This window comes from Oxyura jamaicensis, chromosome 4 (assembly GCF_011077185.1).
Source record: "Oxyura jamaicensis isolate SHBP4307 breed ruddy duck chromosome 4, BPBGC_Ojam_1.0, whole genome shotgun sequence".
Classification (NCBI taxonomy): domain Eukaryota; kingdom Metazoa; phylum Chordata; class Aves; order Anseriformes; family Anatidae; genus Oxyura; species Oxyura jamaicensis.
The window spans coordinates 85,132,185-85,147,294 of NC_048896.1; the positions used below are offsets into that span (position 1 = coordinate 85,132,185).

At 36.9% G+C, this 15,110-nt stretch overlaps 1 protein-coding gene across 6 annotated transcripts in view; it reads right to left on the bottom strand.

Moving 5' to 3' along the window:
- AFAP1 (actin filament associated protein 1) overlaps positions 1–15,110 on the bottom strand; it is a 120,257-nt gene that overhangs the window by 64,613 nt on the left and 40,534 nt on the right. For all 6 annotated transcript variants that reach the window (XR_004750284.1, XR_004750285.1, XM_035324338.1 and 3 more), the window contains exon 2: positions 3,966–4,094. Coding sequence is in view for 4 of the 6 variants with exons in the window: in XM_035324338.1 (XP_035180229.1) it covers positions 3,966–4,092 (127 nt within the window). In the remaining 2 variants the exon portion in view is untranslated. The remainder of the gene's footprint in view (positions 1–3,965; positions 4,095–15,110) is intronic.

A 15,110-nucleotide genomic window follows, 5' to 3' on the forward strand; every position in this document is an offset into this window, starting at 1 on the left:
CTTCTTTCTTCCTACGCAGGAAGAGGTGATTAGTCTTGAGAAACTTTTTTTTTTCTTTTCCTTTTTTTTTTTTTTTTTTTTAAATATAGCTTTCATTTGTTATTCTTTATGTAGGATGAATCCATACTATGACTGCTATCCATACCCAAGTCCCCCATGCAATCAAAAGTCAAATATGAAGTATATTTTACTGGGAAAAAAAAAAAAAAAAATGTTTTCTAATTGGGTTCTACTACCTCTGTAAATCTCGTTTCCCCCCAAAACTATGTCTGGTGAAGCATGTACCTGCTTTTCTAATATTTGGATTCTTCTACCAAACTACACAACAAAGTCCGCATTACAGATTTATGAAAGGAAAACAGGCAACACTGATGGTCATATTAAATGACTGAAACTATTAACAGTTCTTACTCCAAAATAAACTGTTTGTGTCTTTGCTTTTTAGAAGTCTGAGTTTCAGAAGGAAATGCCAACTGTTTTGTCCAGGCCTACAATACATTGGGCATACCAAGATTCAGGAAGAAAAACAAAGTTTATAGTTTTGCCAGCTCATCAGAGTAACCACTGATTTGGACATGGTGCAGGCTGAGGCGAGGCAACTACAACCTGAAGAATATATCTGACTAGCCCAGTATGCTCTAGTTGGTGGACACGAAGATAACGGTGCGCATTTAGGAGATATAAGAACACAAGGAAAAATATTTCTGAAGAATTCCACAAGTAAGAACTTACTGAAAATAAAGCTACAGTTTAAAGTGTTTTACCAAAATCCAACTTTATAATAATTTCTATACCTTTACAAAGAAAAAGTTAATTGTTGACTTCCGAATGTTAGAAGGAATCCAGGCAGTTCCCAGTTGCACTGATCCTTCATTACCTTTCCCTGTTGTTCTTAAATGGTTTGCTTCAGCAATTGAAATACACTGTTGGATTCAGGCAGTTGATTTGTGCAAATGCCTATAAAGAGCCTGAACTCAGCACAGACCTCGGGCCTGTGAAACCATGCCAGCGATCTGAGAGCTCTCATGGAGTTATGTGGGTGGAGTAAAGCAACATCTTGAAAAACAGACTCAGAATGACAGTTCATCTCAGTTTAAGAGTGCTGAGGGTTTATGTGCCTTTTACTGCTTTTAATTTTAATGAAGAGATGAATAGTTTCAAAGGAATGGGAGTACTGAATGTTACAGCTGATAAAAAAGCAGCAGGGTCATCTCCATTAATGAGCATTACTCCCTCTGTAGTTTCACACACACTTTAAGCCAGAATGAGATGGCTGAGCTCCCAAGGAGGCAGCACTGCTCCTTCCCTGCCTTGTTCCCGTCCCTGCACCAACCTCTCCTTTGTGCCAGCGTAAGCATGTGTGTGGCCTCAGGTTGAACCAGAGCAGTGAACTGACACTAGTTAGGAATAAACCAGGAAAAAAAAAAAAAAAAAAAAAAAAAAAAAAAAAAAGGGCAAATAATGTTTGTGCTAGCAGAAAGGAAGCTGCAGTACACGATGAGCAAGAATGAGTAGCCTGGGGAGAGAAACAAGATGCTGTTTTTAGAGGCCATGCTGGCTTAAACTCTATTTAAACTATAGCTCCATAAACTAGAGTTTATAAGCATATAAAATACAGTCCTATGACCTCTTGCTTAACTGAGCTATAGGACTTCCTTGAATTAAGTCTTGTTTGAACTAGGGCATATCTTTTAGCAAAATATTCCATCTTGATAAAATGCCAGCAATGGCATGCAGACCTTACTAAGTTCTTCCATTAGTTCATATCGTCAACGCTCAAAACATGTGCTTTATTTCCACTTTGAAATAAACATCCAGCAACTGCACACTGCTTTTTTTGTTGTGTAAGTCTAAGAGCTCATTCTCAGTCATCCCTTTTCTACATCAAGATTAATTATGATACCTCCTTTAAGGATAATTTGAACACATATTTCTGGACCTTCTATCCCTTTTATGACTTCCATCTGACATGTCTAAATTGTATCTCCTTGAATACAGGCACTAGATGTGGGTATAAAGTTCCAGTAACAACTGCACTGAACCAAGCTCTGCCACTTAATATATGGATCTTATATGGATCTTGTTAATGGATTGATCCTGTATTACAGCATGCAATGGATCTTGTTACAGATACTGAAATAAGCTCTAAAACCTAAGATATAGGTGCTGAAAGGTGGAAAACTATGGGCCTTGGACCTTTTTATCATCACCCACATCTATAGTCATAAATTAAACTTGTCTGGGAAGATGCTCTGATACAGAGAAAGCCATATCCATATATTTAAAATCTCCCACCCTCAAAACCAGGGGGATGGTGACAATTTTGAACTGTTTGCTAGGCACGTATCATTGCTTGTGATAACTCCACGTAAGAATTGATACGGAAAACGGGTCAGTGCCGGACAAACCCATGCCAAGTGTCAATGCTTGAGTTGCAGGGTCCAAAAACGTACCCAACACTGTTTATTTCCTTTATTTATTTATTTTTGTTTATTTCCTATAACAGCTGTAGTTTTATGTCCTGAAAAACCACGCACAATCCAGAACAAAAGGATACGACAATCTTTCTTTTCTGTGTTTGCACATTCATATTCTGTGAATGCTGTCTGACTTTTTGAGAAAGTCTTTTTTTTTAAAAAATAAATCTAGTTGAAAAGATTAAAAGAAAAACATACATTGTCAGGTCAGTAATGTTGAAGTTATTTTGAACTCCTGTAAAACATATCAAATTGCAAGTTCTCACCTACAGTTTTTTGTTTTGAGAAGTGCAGGGTATTTTGATCAGCTTTTGGAGCACAAAGCCTCCTTCCACAACACGTAAAATTGTTACCTGCCTCCTTCTGCTATTAGTAAAGTAAAAAATAACTATGGGTCCTTAAGAATGTGAAAACAGAAAGAATGATAATCATCATTTTACAGCTCTTAGACAGGTGCTCTTAGAATCATTATGGTTGGAAAAGACCTCCAAGATCACCTGGTCCAACTGTTTCCCTATCACCAAATATTACTCACGAAACCATGTTCCTAAGTGTTACATCCAAGCTGATCTCCTTGAACTTGAGTCCTGTAGCAAGTGTGATTTGTTTACTTCACTGCATCAAAAAACACCATATCTTTTTTAGCACTGCAGAAGAAAGCTAAGAAATGCAGCTACTTGCAAAGTGGCATTTTTCTTCAAAACACCAGTATTTTTAAAAATCTAAACAATGGGGGTTTACAATGACAGCATTTCTGTCAAATGTTGGAGAGAGAGAGAGAGGTCTCGTAGTCCCGATGCCTCTTTATACAAAATGAAATTTTGGAAGGAAATATAAAAGTACTGTTAGGAAAAATAGTGAGAAACATTCTTTGTAAAAGCTCTGTTGAAAGGCTGATGTATACAATCAATCATTCATGCATTCAGTTCCATAATCTTGATGGAGATAAAAGTGATTGTGCAATCAAAATGGTTTTAGGAAGACAAAGGGAAAGTGAATATTACTCTACTTGCAAAATGCAAACCAAACACATTGTCAGCCATTTCCTAGCTCTGCCTTGGCACTTCTGTATCAGTCATGCACTGAAATCAATCTCTTTGGTGGATTTGGGTCATATGGCAGAGTTGTAGCATGTATCACCATGCACAGTGCTGTGGCTGGCACTCCTTTACTTTGTATCAAAACTAACAAATAGAATTGCTGCCACAAATAAAATGAAGTAACTGCTATATCAACAGAGGTGAAAATATTCATCTATCACATTGTGGCTGGATTCACCCACGTGCAATGAAATTTCTTACTTTATGTCTTTTGCTATATTTTACTGTTCACTGTGACAGAAAGCATTCAGGAAAATTCCATTTTGGATTCACCCTGTCTTTCTGTTTTGTTTCAATTTAGGGCTTGTCTTTACCCCTTAAAACTATTTCACTGAGCACAGACTTATTCTGTGCATTCTGCAAGCAAGAAAACACACCCGACACTGACCTTTTGATGACTGTATCCTCAGGAGAATGTTAGTTATTACTGCCTTCTTCTCCCTGACAGTTGAAGTTAGATATTCATGGTCCAGAAGTTCAAGAAACAAGCGAAGCTCAACTATTAACTCTTCCATGGCTGAAAGACAGTAAGAAAATTACATTATTTTTTTCTGAGAAATCCCATTAGAAAAAAAAGACAGAGTTAAGTGTCATTTATTCATATTCATAGTTATATTCTAGCATTTCTTAAAAGTGTACAGTCTTCCCTGATGGAAATAGACTGCATTAATTGGCAAAACCAACAGTCTAGTTCATTAGTGATGGATGTACCAGTTACCTCAAAAGTGAAGCAGAAAAGACACTATTCTTTCACATACCACGTCATCAAGCCAGACCTGCGCAAAAGTGCAGGAGTGGCAGCCATCTGCTTTTCTAGCAATGCCACTCTGCTTCCTTGTTTGTTAATTTGTTAATTGTTTTAACAAGCAATTTCTAACAGCACAACAACATTATAGCTTCATAAAACTTGTAGACAGATTGATACTTTGTAGTGAAACTCTCTACTTCTCTCACCTTATTTCTTCTGTTTGCAGCGGGGAAAAAAAGTCATTTTTTACAGTGACTCATATTCCTAACATTTTTAAAGTCAAGCTCCCAACCTGTCACATAATTTCTTATTACTCCCTAGATTCACTGAAAATATGCATTTCTTATTTCACCCTATTTCTGCTATTTCAGATCTCACGGCTTTCCAATTCTTTGTACAAAAAAAAAATAAAAAATCACATGCCTTCTCCATATTCACATTTTTTTCTCATTTTTGTTATCAACTAACTTTATGAGTGAATTTTCACTTCCTTCCTTTAAAATTACCCCTGAAGACTTGCATTGTCTTGATAACTGTAGTAGCTCATACCATACAACTAAACACATATTTTACAGCTTAATCATATGATACCTATTCAGCAGATTTATAAGTCTATAGTATTTGGGCCCTAATATATAGTATTATAGTATGTGCGTATTGGAACCACATTTTCATGCTTCAGTTCACTCATAACTCTGAGATTCCTTGGTCCCTTCAATTAAGTGGATTGTCTATTTTTATTTATGGTTTCATCTTGGATGGAGTAGTTCATATTCCCATACTTTTTGTAGCTGAGGACATTATCACCATTAAAAGATGAGGGGAAACATTCATTTCATTTCAGGGCCGCACCTAGGATTAATATCAGTTCTAACCTCATTCCAAAATGCCTGTACTTAAGTTTTTCTCTGCTTACTCACTTTTGTTTTTATAGTCAGGACCCAACAGGGCGACTGCTGTTAAGTCTCTTCAGACTTCTAAAAAGCACATTCTTTGCTGCTTACTCCCTTACCAGCTCTTCCCTACTCTTAAAGCCTTCTCTGATATGGTTGTTTACCCAAGTGAACCTGGAATCTGTTTCTTCCATTTCTGAGAATATTTGTATTTTTAAATGGTCCTTGGTCTTGATACATTAGTTTTATCTGATTCTTGAAAATAGGACTGTACAGGGAAACCTGCAGATGTCTACTATACCCCTGCAAGAGGCTGTTGCTTCTTCTTGTCACCCATGAATGCAGATGACACCTTTTATTTATAGATGACTGTACTCAGTGTACACTGGCAAAATCAACATACTCCTAGAAGGCAACAGAAGACATGGTAGGTGGCAATACTAAGGCGTGATAATGTTTTAACAACAACAACCAAAAAATCACAAATGTACACTTGGACAAATCTTTTCTGAAACATACTGTTAATTTACACATACATATCCATCCTGATCAAGTTTTCTCTTGGTGAATATGTTCTTCTACTATACTGACTACTATCACTGTTATTATGTAAACAGTACACATTTACATGAAGTACATTTCTCAAAGTTTTTTACAAAGCCTTTTACATATAGACCAAAATGAGTGTCTAAAATGATGACAGTAAACCTGTTTACATCACTTGATAATGTAGCTCATGAAAAACATTTTTTTTACAATCATACTTGAAGCTGACTAAGGGTCTGTTAGAAATCCAAAGGTATTTCAGGACAACAACATTACTTCTAGCTGTTCACATTACAGAGGAACATACAGTTTTTGAAGCCAAAAGGAAGAGATTCAGAGTGATGATTTAAATCTGATTTGCACACCGGTAAGCAAGATCACAGACTCAAGGAAAACAAAGAAAGAGGACCTATAAATTCAAAAAAAAAAAAAAGAAAAAAGAAAAAAAAAAAGGAAAAACCAAAACCAAGCAACCACCACCACCACACCACCACCACCAAATACAAGTAATCAACTCTGTGTTTTATTTTTTAATTTATTTTAGAAATAAGATGTATATTCTATTACTGGTATACCGATATGTAAATGAGTCTGATTTTGGTTGTCTTTTGCTTTTAGGTCTACTTTGATTATAAGATTTACTGCTATTATTGTCAGAAGCATTACTTTAAATTATCATGGAATATATGAATCTTTTAATATTTACTTTTGTGATATTAATTTCAAAAGTAATCATTACCACAGAACCTAGGCAATCATTGTGAAATCTAGTCAGTGTACAGTACTAGAAATGTACAACTACTTTTACAGCCATATCAATTAGTGTCAGTACATACCAGAATATATGTTCTTAAAAAAGGCATCAAGCATAGAAAATAGGGTGGTTTCAATTGCATGTACTCAATAAAATTTACTTGAACTGGCATCTTTTCTGGATCCTTTAAGGCAAGAGACTGTAAATAACCTGAAAGGGAGCTCCTTTTTCCTCTTCCCCAGTGAATATAATGTACAAAAGGAATACAATTTCTTTGACTAGAACCTTGGCTTCTGGAAAGGAGGAACGAACAAGAGCAAATGCCAGCGTGCAGTGTGTGTAACTTCAGTTATAAAAATTTATTAAAAATTATCAGATCCTTGTAGTCGAGAGCTTGATATGTAATAGATAGATAGCAAAATGAGAAATGAAAACAGACCAAGATGGAGTTACAAGGCAAAGACAAAAATAAGCAAAAGAAGAGGAAAGAGGAAACTGCTGGAGAGACTACTGGGAGCTGGTATTGGTTCAATAGAATAAGCATAGAATTGGCATAGAATATAAATACTATCATGAAGTACATTTAATGCATTTAAAATAAGGAGATTCCTAAGATATGCAAAATAAATAAATAAATAATAATATTTATTCGGGAAAAACATGTTTGTCTGTTTTCAACCTTTGGCTTGTTTTCTGTATTCTCTTCTTCTTCCTATAAATGTAATGATGTGCTCACAAAAAGTAATGGAACTGAATAATAGAAGATCCACATAGTGCATATTTTCAGTAAGCAATCATTACTTCTGAAATTGAGACTAAAAATGAGAGGGTGATGCAAGTTCCAAAGAAAAACATACTCCTCTAGTGAGACATTACCCTTGGAAATCTGACATCACCACAAAATAAGAATAATAATCAGAAGGTTCTCCAAAAGGGGCAAATTGACTTGACAGTTCTGGCTGAATTCTCATTGTCAAAGGAATTACTTGTAAATGGCAGGTGGTGAAAGGCGGGGTGGAGCCCAGGGATGGTAATCACAACAGTAAGCAGATTTTATCTTGACTGAGGAGCAAAATTACATTCCATATTAAATGATGAGAACTCCATTCTATGCTCAATAGGAGTAATAGGCCCCCAATGTGCTGATATAATTGTCATGTACAAATAAAAAGCAATGATACATCCAGAAGGGTTTCCAGGTCTGGCTCTCAAGAGTTTTAAAGTTTTTCAAATGACAGCACATAAAAATTATACACACAAGCCAGCAGAAGAATACACCAAGGTAAAAATAATCATAGAGAGGCAATTACATCACGCTGCAATTTTTGTTCCAAACCAAAATGAAAACCAACTGGAATTGAAACAGCATAATGATGCAATTATTCCAAATCTGCATTTAAGGGCACTAGCTTAAATTATTTTTTAAAGAATATAAAACATTATACTCAACTGATTAAAACATTTTTAGGAATAGTACAATACAAACCTGAGAGAAAGTAAATTCACTTTCATGCTCACATCTATTGTAAATGCAAGTATATAAATTTATAAGTAAACAAAACTATAACAGAAATATGAATTAAAATTGAGTTTAATTTTTATAGAAAATGCTCTTGATCACTTCCTTGCACATTGCTGAATAAAAGTTCTTTGGGTTTAAATCTTTCATTCTCCATTTAGTTTGCGATTTACAGATGCTTAAGACCAGAACAGACCATCTAATTAAGATCTTCTAGAAGAGATCATCTAATCTGATCTTCTATACAATACAGGCTAGCAAATTTCATCTAGCTAATCCTCTGTTAGCATAGAAACTTATATTTAAAAACACATCTCCCAGAAAAGCTGAAAAACATGCTACCATTCTGAGCTCTACTTTGCTGGGGGGTGTGGAGTGCGAGATCCCATTTAACTTCCTGAAAAAAAGTTTGATTGGATTTATGGATCATCTTGAGGCCAACCTTTAAGCTACATATGAAAATCAGTTACAGAGAATAGGTGTGCTTCAACCCAAATACATCTCCATACAATCGTGCACATACGCACACACACATACACACACACTACATTGGGTAACCATTAAGAAGTTTTCAAAATGGATGTCCCAGCCCGGAGGAGAAGTAGAGCAGCACTCAATCGTTGGCCCATGAAGCCAGAGGACACCTACTGGGCTACATTAGCAAGAAAAAAGCCAGTAGATGGAGGGGAGTGATCATTCCCTTCTAAACAGCACCAGAAAGACCACACATGGAGTAGTGTGCCCTATTTGCCTGGTACAAAAGAGATATTGACAAAGCTGAGTGAAGGCTACTGAGATGACTAAAGCCTATGACAAATGACAAGGAGCTGAATTCCTGATACTTTACACATGAAAAACAAAGGCACAGAGACTGCATGACTACATTACATTAGCCCAAGATCACATAAGAAGTCTGGATGGGATAGAAAGTTCATCCCTGAGGCTTGTTATATCTTTACCATGGGACGATGTTTCCTGTAGAGGAAAGGGTAATTATAGACAGATAGCAAACACACCATTTATAGGCAATGGATACAGTACTTGTGAAAATTGAATTCTTGTTCGTTATACTCTATTCACTGTAAAATCTGCAGAGCGAGATAGCAGGAGAGAAAGATTCAGTGGACCTGAATTCTTCTTTGCATTACTATTGAAGAGAAAAAGAAAGCAAATAGAATCAACTGGCATGGTCTTAAACCTTAGGATAAACAACACTACAGTGCCTGGTCTGCCTGGAGACAGTTTCTCTTGCTACTGAGGCATCCTTTCACTGCATTCCAGCCCTCAGTTCCTGCTCCTCATAGTTGACTTCTTTGTTAAATACCCAGTCTCTCTGAAAAGGGATCTGTGATATAGAAAGGAGGGGGGGAGGAAGAGTGAGAAGATGAGACTTTTCACTAGGACAGTTTTCTCACACAGTCCCTTCTGTGCTGCTCTCTTTACTATAGTATATGAGGAGTGATGTACCCTGTTAAGTATACTAAAAACCTGCTTTATAAACTAGAGAAGATCATCTTGGGTGTGCATGGTATTTTGAGAAAGAATGGCAAAGGGGCATGAAAAAGGGGTGAACCCTAAATAGCAGATGAAGCCCTAAAAATGAAGAATTAGCAAGGAGCAAGTAAAACATATACAAGGATTGTCATCAGGGTGTTTTAACATAAAAATAATTGTATTTGAGACCCTCTAAAAAGTCATAACAATGCTCTTTTGTTTAAAATTTTGAGTTCTCCAGACTGTCACAGACTCTGTTCCAGACAGCTTGGGGCAAGAGAAGCAACACACAGCTACTAAAAACTCCTCCTGTCTCATGCATATTTATGATCAACCTCAACGAGTGTCAAGGGATCATTTCAGCCACAACCCACATGTATTCCTATTTCTCTTTCTTCCTTCTGCTTCAGTTTCCAAGGAATTGGCTTTTACAAAACTAGCTTTCCAAAAAAGCTATCAGAGCTCCAAATACTGCTTTTGCAGTGCTTGGGTGATAAAACAAGAGGTAGGAAAGCATTAAGGTATGTTTGGACAAGAAACAAACTGCCAAAAATCCTACTCAATCGGCTAAAGCCATGCAATGAGTGACAGCAATGCAGGAGTGTAATCCATTAGGATGAGGTAGATGGATAAAGAGTTTATTTTTTGAAGTCCAGACCAGTGTTTAAGCACTGTCACAGACCTCAGAGAGGAATGCCTCCTTTTAAGCAAGTTCACAGACTCACAAGAAAAAAAGAAAGAATTCAGTATTACAGGCATTTGTTTCTATTTAAGGATTAATTATCTACATTGAACTCAAGATGTTAGCCAGAAAAAGAAAATACTGATAACTAACTACAGAAACTTACAGTTGATTTTTTTTTCAAGTTGCTGAAGACTTTCTTTAAAAGTATATTTTCCACATTAGGTTCCTTTTTTTTCCCAAAATAGACTTTATAAAGCAAAAGAACATGGATTTCACTCCTTCTGCATGCTCAGCAGCCCAGGCAAGTCTCAACCTCCTGCATCTGTGCTCAAAGAGAGCATTCAGTTTCAGTTTCTTTTTCAGACCCTCATTATCCTACAAGCACAGAAAATTGAGCTTATTTATTTATTTATTTGTTTGTTTTTCCATTTAATCATCTCCAAATCAGGTGACATCATCTTGTAAGGAAAAAGCATCCCAGGTCTTGCTTATATGCTCCAAAATTAATTCAACTCCTCCATTACTCCAAACCACAAAAGATAGGCAGCCACTACAGACTGTAAACAGACTGCAATTCCAAACAAACAACAGTCTCCTCATAATGCAAAAAAGAGACAGAAAATCTGTGGCAGGAGGTGAAAGTCTGCTCCAAACTCCAGATCTCAAGAGCAGAAGAGACTCAGCTAAGGCTGAGACACACAGAAACAGATAACACAGAGAAATAGATAACTCAAGTTAGTAAAAAGAAAGCAAAGCGTTGCAGGATATCTTTTAAGTCCTCTTCCACTGAGATCCTCAGCTGTGCACAGATCTGTTTATAGGTTAGAATTTCTTTCAAAGTTATGGATGACATACCTGGATTCTGCTGGACTACATAGCCAGCAGAAATGTAATAGAATAAACTGTTAAAGTTAATGGAATGGAAAAAACAGAGTAGTGAAACAATGACAAAAAAATACAAATATGGCAATTGTAGGTGGTAACTGCACAGCTGCATTTGGTGTTCCTTTTATTCATCAAAACATTTTTTATTATACATATTGGATACCAAACTTAAAAGTGGTTCAAAAAGTCTTGAGTATAATCGTGGATCTGTTGTTAAAGACTTCCAGTTTGCAGCTAATTTAAAGCCAGAAATGAGATAATATTGTATTTTATAAGAACAGATCCAGCAGTCCTCACAATTTAATGTGAAGATGGAAAAAAACATATTATTATTATTATTTTTGTATTCTGCAACACTTTTTTTATAGCACAGTTCTCACTGCAGGGTCCATTATGCAATGAGTAACTTCTATCATACATGCCTTATTGTATGGAGAAAAGCATGTTCTGCTAAAAAATCCCCTTAAACTAAGAGAGGATAGATTTAGACTAGACATTAGGAGGAAATTCTTGACTGTAAGGGTAACAAGGCACTGGAAGAGGTTTCCCAGAGAAGCTGTGGATGCCCCATCCCTGGAGGTGTTCAAGGCCAGGCTGGATGGGGTCTTGGCCAACCTGATCTACTGGGTGGCATCCCTGCCTATGGCAGGAGGGTTGGAACTAGAAGTTCTTTAAGGTCCCTTCCAACCTGAGCCATTCCATGATATGATTCTCTGATTGTTCCCTCTCTTCCTTATCCAAGAGTATCTCTGGTTTTTAGGGACTTCTTACTCTCTTAGGTGTTGCTTGGAATGCAGAAATACTAGTTTTCCTGTGACCTTTTCTATGGTATTCACCCTTACAGTATCCAACTAATTTGCAAATTAAGTTTGCTACAAAGCACAATTTCACAGGAAATATTTTCTCATTTTAGATATGGAACTAGGATAAGGAAAGAGTGAAAAGAGAAAGAGAGAGAAGGAGCTGCTGATTCTGGATCCCGTTTGAAATAACTGATTTTTCAAAATACTTGGAACCCTGCAGAACTTGTCTCATTCCTGCACACCTTTCCTAATCACGTGATTAGGACTGCTCTGCACTTCTATCAGGTAGGTCATAGGACTTTGATTTCCATGTGGGCAGAATGCCAAAAATCTGGTCTCTGGCAGCCTCCTGGGAAGTCAGGTCTAAAATACTTGGCTTCTCATACCACTCTGGAGACATAGAGGATCCAGGCAGTGGATCCATTCCACTGCTCTAAGGCAATGTTAGACTGCCAGAAAAAAATAGTTATCCTTTCTCTGCTGCAATTCTTTGCCTTATTTGAAAATTTGTAGGACACATAAACAAGTGCCCTAAAGTCAATCCCTTCTCCCACCAAACAAGTTGACTTATCTTAGATCTCTGCTCTATGAAACACATTTCATAAAATCCCACGTTTGTGATAATATCACCAAAGCTTCCTAGTTAATTAGTCTGTACCCTTACCCATTTTTTCCAAGCCAGAAAGAAAGTGAGCTTTGCTGCATCACTAGCATAGACTTTCAGAGACCAAAGTGGGAAGCAGTTCCAAATGTAAGGGACCTTAAGGGAGAATACCTAGCAGGAAGCATCGTCTTACGTAACAGTGGGCCTCCCTCTCAAGCACCTATCTAAACTATAATTTTAACAGCTTTTCCCAGTCAGACACTCAAAGAGGAACAATTTGTGGGTTTATAGAGAGATGAAAATCAACATGTTGCAAACATCTCACAAACCAAGACCCAGTCAAGATGATAACAGTAAATGAAGAGTTCATGAAGGAGCATACATAATGTAATAATGATGATGATGATGATAATGATTATGATGATATATGGTTCAGCATGTAGCCCCTCGCACTGGAATTGTGTAGTACCCATGGAGAATATTTTTGGTATCAAAACTGACACCAGTCTGCAGTGGAAGATAAAGCAGGATCTGCAGCACTGTCTGGGTAATGAAAGTGAGGACCTACTATTTGGTGACATATAGGTAGGGTTGGTGGCAGACCCTGTATGCTAAGCAAATCCATCAATGGGTGGCATGGAACAGCGCTCCTCCTAAGCTATGACTTCAAAGCTTTTTTTCCAGCATGCACGTACACAACATACATCACTTTGCTACAGTTCACTTGGACCTCTGATATACCCAATTCATAAATGTAACCATGAAGCATATTGCCAACTGAAAAAATAATATATGCATTTCAACAGTGGATTCAGTTAGATCTGATAAAATAGAAAAGTTTTGATTATCTAACAGGGAATTTCAATTCCCCTTGTTCCCTGTAACCCTCGAGTTAATTCACTGAAATGTATCAATGTCTCCCTGGTTTGGCCTTCTCTTTCTGGTTTTCCTTCATTTTATATATATGTATATATCAAGTCACGCTCAGCTACCCAGAGACAAATTACTCCTCTTAGTTCCTTCCTTCAGCGCATGCCCAGCAAGACCAACCAAACATTCCTGATGTAACCCATCAGTGCCGACCGCACAGTGAGTGCCGGTAGCCTGGATTTGGTCCAGCTGCCTTGGGCTTGGGCAGACACTACTCAAAGGAGAGCCACAGCAAATGCACTAACTAGATGTGAGGGATGAGCCAAGAGTGGAATTCACACTTGGTAATGGAGCTCCACCAACCAAACTTCAAAGCCCCTTTTTTTCCAGTTCCATAAATGTGTTTATAAGTGAAGGTTACTCTTTCACTCTAAAAGAAGGTAAGTTTAGCAAGTACAGTTTTTTTTTTTTTTTTTAAAAAAAAATCTACAAAAATTTGGTCCAAGAAAATAAATTATGATATACTTCCTTAGAAAGAAGAAAAATGGAAGTCAAAAAAGTGCATTTTTTTCATATTGACTAGAAAAGAGGTGCTAAAAATGCACCAATGATAAGCTGGCTCAGTAAGTCAACAGAAATTTTGCCAGTTGAGCTAAGGATTATGTGAGAATTCAAAATGCTGTTTTATCATAAAAACTCATACTGCGAGCTTTCAAAATATGCTGGAACACTTCCTCAATTAAATAGTCTAAGACAACAGTTGGAGGTGCATATGATAGTTTTAAAGAAAAGCAGCTGTATGCACGTGAAGTTCACTTCCTTGGCAAAACACTTTCAGACAATATTATCATGAGGGGGCCTGAGACTAACATGTGTGAGCATATTGCAAAGAAAGGATCACAAACACTACAGAACAATTTTCATGAATGGATTCAGACCCCACAACTCTGATGTGAGAAGTTGGGACGCTACAGTGTTACCAACAATGAACTACAGGACATAAATTAATTGTAAAGCCATATGGTGTCAATAGCCTGAGTAATGATACATGTTGTATTTTATCTCCAGCACTGATCAGGCAGAAAACAAAATATCAGAACATTAGATTTCAAAAGACTTTAGCAGGTCATGACATAAAATTAAAACCATGAACTCATTTTTAAAAGTCCTGAAGTTATATGTTGTTTTAATCACGGACCTTACAATGTGGATCTCTGTGAGGTGGTTCAAATGACTGGTGAAAGTGATGAAGTTATTTCTTCATGGTAGCCTTCAGTGTGCACAAGCAGATCCCTGAAACATTAAACCTTGGATGCTACATCGTCCTTTAAATGAAATTTCATCTTTCTCATGCTAACTTCAGTTACTCTGAAGACTTGTGATGAGCTGTATGAGCAGAAAGATGAGGAGCTAGGTCAGACACCAAAGTGATCTACAGTGCTCCTAGTTGTTTGCTGGGATGTTTCTTTAGAGAACGATAATCTAGCAGCAACTTTTGCTTGAAAAAATGCAGATTCTTACAAAATTATTTAGCTACTGTTGGGTTTATATGTGATCTGCCTGTATACAAAACTTGGGCTTAAAACTGAACTTTCCTCACCTGACTAAATAAACATTAATCTATATATTCTAAGGTTACCTAGTAAAATAAGTAAAAAAAAAAAAAGGGGGGGGGGGGGGGAGTCAGGGAGAAGAAAAAGAAAAATACACGATTAAAAAATTTGTGTCCTTA